The 6799-nt window shown below is 43.0% G+C and overlaps 2 protein-coding genes across 2 annotated transcripts in view; one reads left to right on the forward strand and one right to left on the reverse strand.

Annotated features, from left to right (window-relative positions):
* Positions 1–226: 226 nt before the first annotated feature.
* On the reverse strand, positions 227–896 carry LOC106809478 (histone acetyltransferase KAT6A-like; the record flags this gene model as incomplete). Its single annotated transcript, XM_014812567.1, has 1 exon — positions 227–896. A coding segment is annotated over exon 1 (645 nt), but the record flags the coding sequence as incomplete, so codon positions are not given.
* Positions 897–3785: 2889 nt separating this feature from the next.
* Positions 3786–6799, forward strand: part of LOC106809480 (translation initiation factor eIF-2B subunit epsilon-like) — a 20551-nt gene continuing 17537 nt past the window's right edge. Inside the window, exon 1 of the mRNA XM_014812568.1 lies at positions 3786–3836. The gene's annotated coding sequence lies outside the window, so the exon portion shown is untranslated. The remainder of the gene's footprint in view (positions 3837–6799) is intronic.

The raw sequence follows: 6799 nt of genomic DNA on the forward strand, positions 1-6799 counted from the left end.
TGAGTATTGTGTATGAGTATTGAGTATTGTGTATGAGTATTGAGTATTGTGTATGAGTATTGAGTATTGTGTATGAGTATTGAGTATTGTGTATGAGTATTGAGTATTGAAGGTTGTGTATCGTGCGACATTGTGCCCGAATAGGTGGCGCCGCAATCCTGAGCGCGTACAGATGGCGCCGCGCGAGCATGAGTACATTGAGATGGCACTGCGCAAGTATGCCTACCTTCTCCTCCTGCGCAATGACGACGGGGAAATCGAGACCGTCCGGGATCGTGATGTTGAGTCCGTTCATGAACGCCGAGCGATTCGCCGCGTCGCCGCTGCCGTCCGAGCCGCTGGACGCCGCCATCGTCGTGGCGACGGCGCGGTAGTGGCGGCCGTCCTGCGTCGCGAGGCCCTGCGCGACGGCGCGCTTGGCAGCGGCGCGCAGCGCGAGCGCGAGGTCCGCTCCGTCACCGCCCTCGATCGCATAGCTGCGCTGCACGTACTTCTCGACGGACTTCAGCGAGGAGCCAGCGGCGTCGCCCAGCTCCTTGATGCTGCGCACGAGCACCTTGACGAGCTCGCCGCCGCCGCGGCCCAGCTTCAGCACGCGGCCCTTGTTGCGCGTCCACATCGCCGGGTCCTTGTACGTCCACAGGCCCTTGTTGAGCACCTTGAGGATGGCGCCGTCGCGGACGGCGATGTCGAGCTGCCGCGTGACGGCGTCCGGCGCGACGTCGTGCGTCTGCCGCACCGCGCTGCAGATGCGCTCGACCGACGGACGCTGCTTCTGCTGCTTGATCTTGTTGATGGCGTCGAGGATCCACTGCGTCTGCGGCGGCGGCATGACGATGCCGCCGCGCTCGCCATCCGTCTCGCGCACCATTGCGGACGCGCGCGAGGCGGGTCCCTGCTCGCGTTCACGTGTACGTCCGCCGACGAAAAGCTACAATAACGAGGTTGCGTCGATCGGACGCCACTTATCCACGACTGGGAGACCTGTCTGCCAGCTGGCTGAGCAAGTTGTCACGATGCGGGGCCGCGCGGAGGTTCGTGCGACAGCGAAGAGGTGGTGCGTGGTCTCACCCGCCCGATATCACATCCATTTTACATGGCCGCTCTCAGCTGCTCCCTCTCTCGCCCCTCCGCGAGTGAACGAAGGTATCTCCTGCAACGATACACAAAGTTTTAGCGGAGAGACTTGTCGCACATACAAGCCGAATCCCACGATATACAACGACAGGAAATTATGTGAAATTGTGCGAGGTTGCCAAAATAAAATGCATACGCTGATACTCATTCGTAGAACAGTCAATTTACTTGTCATTTGGCGAGGCATCTTGCCGAGTTTCTGTTTCTGTTACTAGTAGTTGCTGTATCCAAATTTCGCATCAGGACAACGTAAGTGTTGATGAATGATGTCATTAGCAACAATGATTAATTAGAGAGTTAAATACACGCACTGCAATTTGTTTTGCATTCGACTGGTATAATACAACGGGATTTCGTTATAAACATCAAACGCTTAACTCCCGATTAAAACAACCAAAACGTAAACATTACGCCAAACACAAACCGAGTTGAAACAACAGAGCATTCATTGGGCATACGGACCTGATGTAGTGAGGTGCAACTTTGCACGGTTTGTTTTGAAAATACATATCACATTATTTCTATTAACTTTGCGCACCATAATAAACCTTACGCGTGATTGTTTTTAAAAACAAATCTAAGGTTACTGCACCGTGATGCGCCCATCTCAAATTCGAAAGATGTGTACTGTACACCAGAAATGGCGCTGCTTCTCACATCATAAACAAGACGGGACAAAGGAATGCACCAACTTCTCGGCTAAACACCTCATCAAATATGTCACTTGAGCACGATCAATGCATCTTCCATGAATCATTAAAGCCTTTTCTGTCTAAATATTTGCAGACTGTTATTCTTTAGATCCATGTGACGTGTCAACAAGCAGACGAAAACCGCACCATCTTTGTGCCGCTTTTCTCGACGCCACGAAAACAGCTACGGCCGATGAAAAAATTTGCTCACCTTTCCTCGCAAAATTCTGAGATACGTTGCGCGATCTGACTCCAAGATCAACTGCATTCACATCCCAAGCCACTCCGCTATCATGTCGTATCAATTACGGATAACCGCACTTCGAAAGCGATGTATAAATTGGCTTTGAAGATATTAGGTTTCCGACCCACAACAAAAAGCGCAGATTCAACCACAATATGGCCGCCGTGTTTCACAACAGTCGTTTCCCCATTCTTTGTGAGAATCGGCGATGCGCATCATAAGTGCTCAGAGTAACACCTAATTTTTACTCCTCGTAATTGACAGGATTTGGAATAACTACTTAAGAAATAATTTGTTTATATAATACTTAATCTTTACACAATCACCAAAATTTGTGTAAAATTGTTATCTAAGTAAAATATATGTAGAAAATTCACGATTTATGATGGCGAAATCAGTTTCTCCCAAACTAGCATTCGTGTTGTAACATGGCTTTCCATTGGTTAGGACTGTTGTATGGTTGCGTGTAATTGGATATGATAATTAGTTAAGGATGTGATTTGCTATGTTTGTGGTGGCAGCAGGTGTCAAAAGAGGGATTGAACATAATATTGATACCTACCTAATAATATCCTGCACTTTTTATTAACTGATTATTTAACGCCACTTCAATGAGATTGTCTTTTTCGTAAGTTATATTGATATCCTTTATCGATTGGCCCCATTGTGCCTATTCATTGCCTACAAATGCAGTTATTCTATTGGCGTTATAATTCCGTTTTGCTATTATTCGATCATATATTAAATCTGCATAATCGTACTGTGATTTGGAATTGTTTACTTATGCTCTGCTCATTAATTTATCTGCTGCCATTTCACACTACTCAATCACCTCCATATGAACTGTTTATCCTTCATTAAGTGAGCATGTATCAATTTGTAGCAGGGATATTTGGAGGTGCCTCCGGGACGAAACTGCAGATAGGTCTTTCAAGAAACCTACTATTTCTTTTGTTTTTTCATAATATAAGATATTTCATGTGCAACAGATGAAGTGTGACGCACTACTAAAGACTAAAGTGAATTTTAGTGTCAAAGCAAAATGACGTTGTAATGATAACAACAATTATGTTATCGTGTATTAAAATAAATAAATAAATGGTAAATGCTAAAAATTGATACATTTATCTAATATTTTAATTTTTTTTCACGTACTTTTTTTTTCTTTCGTATTTCATATTTTCTTTTTAATTCTCGTGAAAGAGAAGAGAAAAACTCGATTACTTCGGGAGACCGCATCACACGTAAGGAAGTCATCATCACAAAGTAAAAGTAGTGCCTGTTGAACAAGCTGTATTTCATACTATTCCATATATTTTAGAAAGCTAGTAAATTTACATATATGTATATACTGTCAGAATTAGCCGATAATATGTTATTCAATAACCTGGTTGCTAACAACAACCCTCCTATTTTGAAGCCAAATAAATATTTAAAAGGCTGCGTACGTTACGATCGAGTGATTGTTAGATTTTTATTGTGTTCGAGGTTACCTCGTAATTTCGTAAATAATAGCATTCAAATTCCAAGAGACAAGGAAGAAGTTGCCACGAAACAGCATGAGCAGCAATCATAGAAATAATAATAGATACAGATAATATAGTCTATCTATAGTATATCTATAATAGTATATCTATATATTTCTATGGCAGCAATACACTACGATACCGACGATACGTAATTGAACATTGGATGTTCTTTTATTACAATATGGCGACTCCCATGATGTTAGTATTTTATGCAACACTACTCAGTTATTTTGAGTAAATACTGTTTATATACGTTACACTTATAGTATATCGTCGAGAGATGTGTATATTTTAAAAATATGAATAATTTTTATTTATAAAAAGTTTTCACCCACATGTGCAAGTACTTGAAGTAGTAACAGCTAGGGCCCAGGGGTCGAAATTAGATTTTCATTATGGTACCGGTACGGCCGTAGTATCCATTCGGGATACCAGGTATTGAAATCTGGTATCCCTCCCAAAGATCTGGTATCCAATTTTTTGGATAGTAATTTCAACAATGTTGGTATCCAAAATCTTGAAATATGCAATTGATGCATTTGATGCATTTGATTGCAATGTTGACGAATGCTACAGTATCAATATGGTAACTGGCACCTTGTGTAGTTAATAATAATAAGTACATAACCTTATAGCCAAACGCGTATTAGTTTTTGTCCTATATCACTGCTGGTTACATTACAAACAAGACTTGAAATCGGTTGTTGATATGTATCAGTGTATCATTTACGTGCCGTAAATGTCATCCAAGAGTCAAGCGATGACGTAAACATTTGTGCGGCCCGTATGTTTTGGACGCCAGATGAAATGGAGTTGTCAGTGGTGTAACCACGGCCACGGACTAAACCTGGAAATGGATTAAAACACACGTACTAATCACGGACGCACGTGGACAGCCCTGACAAAAAGTTCCTTATCACGAGCGTCCATGTTTACGAAATCACTGATGATAGCATTGCGTATGGCCGAGCATGCATGCGAAAATATCCGGTTCACTATAAATCTGTATCACACCCGCTTCGCCGGCAACGGTTTGAAACTGTAAACAACTGATTTTTGGACTGCGGATTTCAATAATACATTTCTTAGTAACCAGCAGTGATATTGGACAAACTAATACGCGTTTGAGCTGGGTTTACACTGACGATTTTGTGTTGCCGAATTGCCAAATTGTACGAACTTGGCCAGTTGGCAACTGACAAGCGGCAGTGTAAACGGAAAAGTTGGACAACCAACCGATCGGGCGCAGCGAGTTGGGGAATTAGAACATGTACTAATTTCGCCGACTCGGAGCGGTCGAGTTGGGACGTTTTTTTGCCAAGTGGCCAATCAGAGAACAGCAATCAGGAGGTGTGTGCCTCCACCCTAGGGGGAGAGCACGTTTTTGCTATCGGCGCCACGCTGGCGGCGTGGAAAACAAGCAAAAATTTGTATCGGCGTCGCCCCGCGCATACCTACTGATCAAATGTTGAAACGTTTGCCGCCTCGCGGTCGCTTTGAATATTTATAGAGGTTGGTAGAAAGAAGAAAAACTCAAAGTCGCCCGCATAAAATCGGCCTAAAATCGTCAGTGTAAACCCAGCTGCAAATATGCTATGCCTGCTGTCTAATGCTAGTGTGGCATAGTAAGGGTGCCTGTCACTGCCTGAGCCGGCTCAGATCGCGCGCACTCGCTCAGATGCGCTGCCGTATAAAGTTGATAACGTTCGATAAAGATTTGATAAAGTTGATCAAGGCTTCGAAGTGGAGTAAGGACTCGTCTACAACAACAACCACTATCCCGATTTTGACGATTTTTTTTTTAATATCCCGGCGGGATACCAAGCATTGAAATCTGGTATCCAACACAAGTATCTACTATCCCGCGGATATCGGGATACCGCTAATTTCGACCCCTGAGTAATACTAATAGTATATGGCTGCGCTACTTCGCTGGCGTTCAATAATCATGTCAATACCACAGGCACTTGGAACGTCTCAATAAAAAAAAGGTAAATAAACACGAAATGTATTTACTACCAAAGTCTTAATGTTTCTCTACTCTATTTCGCCTATAATCACCTGTAAATACCGGTCAAATGCTCATCTGCAACACACAAGTACACCGCACGCCCGCCCTGTGCTGCGTGCGCAAACAACATGAATAATTCAATTCAATTCAATTCAAAAAATTTATTTATCATCATAATTTGCAAATATACAATGATGCAGAAAACATTATAGCCCTCGACACTAACGGTTGTCCGATTGCCCGGGACAAGTGAAAGTCTATGTCGGACAAGTTATTCTCTTGCCTAGTTGCCCGATCGGACAACTGAAAAGTTCTAGTTGTTTAATATTCCTAACATCCTCTGAGCCAGGGCGCTATCGCACCACATTCTCATTTCAAACGTTTTCAAAAGTCCCTAAAAAAAGCAGCCCGCGACACCCACTGTTACCATTACAGATTTATTCAGAGCGGCAATGCGTACCTCCCTGGCCGGGGTGGCATTGATTTATGTACTGGGGTGGGGGTACGATTGTTTAGAAGTCGGTTGGGGCATATTCATTACTGAATATGTAGGGGGTGGGCATCGCTGGGACGAGAGGACGACAGCAAAACTCTTTCCTGTGATTGAGGAAAAAGCTGCAATCGGTAATGACACACAATGAGCGTGCCAGCATGCAAACATAAATGTGTGAATTTCATTACGATTCTGCAATTTGCATGTACTGTATTTACTCGTGTATAAGTATAATTCAGGTATATTATAAATCTCACCCCATATTTTGCATTGAAAAATTGGTACAAACATTGGTACATTAACAAGATTTCTTAACCTTGTCTATAAGTCGCACCCCCTGATTTTTTTTCCTAGGCATGTGTCTGCGCGCGCGTTTGCATGTGTGCGTGCGTGCGTATTACACTTACATTATATATACCGTATTTACTTGTGTATAAACCGCGCTTTTTGTACACAACTTCAATTTATGTGCGAGCCTATATGCACGCAGGGAATACTGGCAAAAATATTAGGAGTGTATAATATATATATATCTACATCTATCTATATATGTTATATATGTATATATGTATATATATTTATATGTCTATTTATATAATATAGATCTAGGTGCCCTAAATATCTTGGTCGGGGCCTCGGTCAGACGGTGTGTTTCGATGGGAGCCAAATTGGTTCGCTGCCTAACTCGGCACA

The sequence above is a fragment of the Priapulus caudatus genome, unplaced genomic scaffold, assembly GCF_000485595.1.
Source record: "Priapulus caudatus unplaced genomic scaffold, Priapulus_caudatus-5.0.1 Scaffold358, whole genome shotgun sequence".
Lineage (NCBI taxonomy): Eukaryota > Metazoa > Priapulida > Priapulimorpha > Priapulimorphida > Priapulidae > Priapulus > Priapulus caudatus.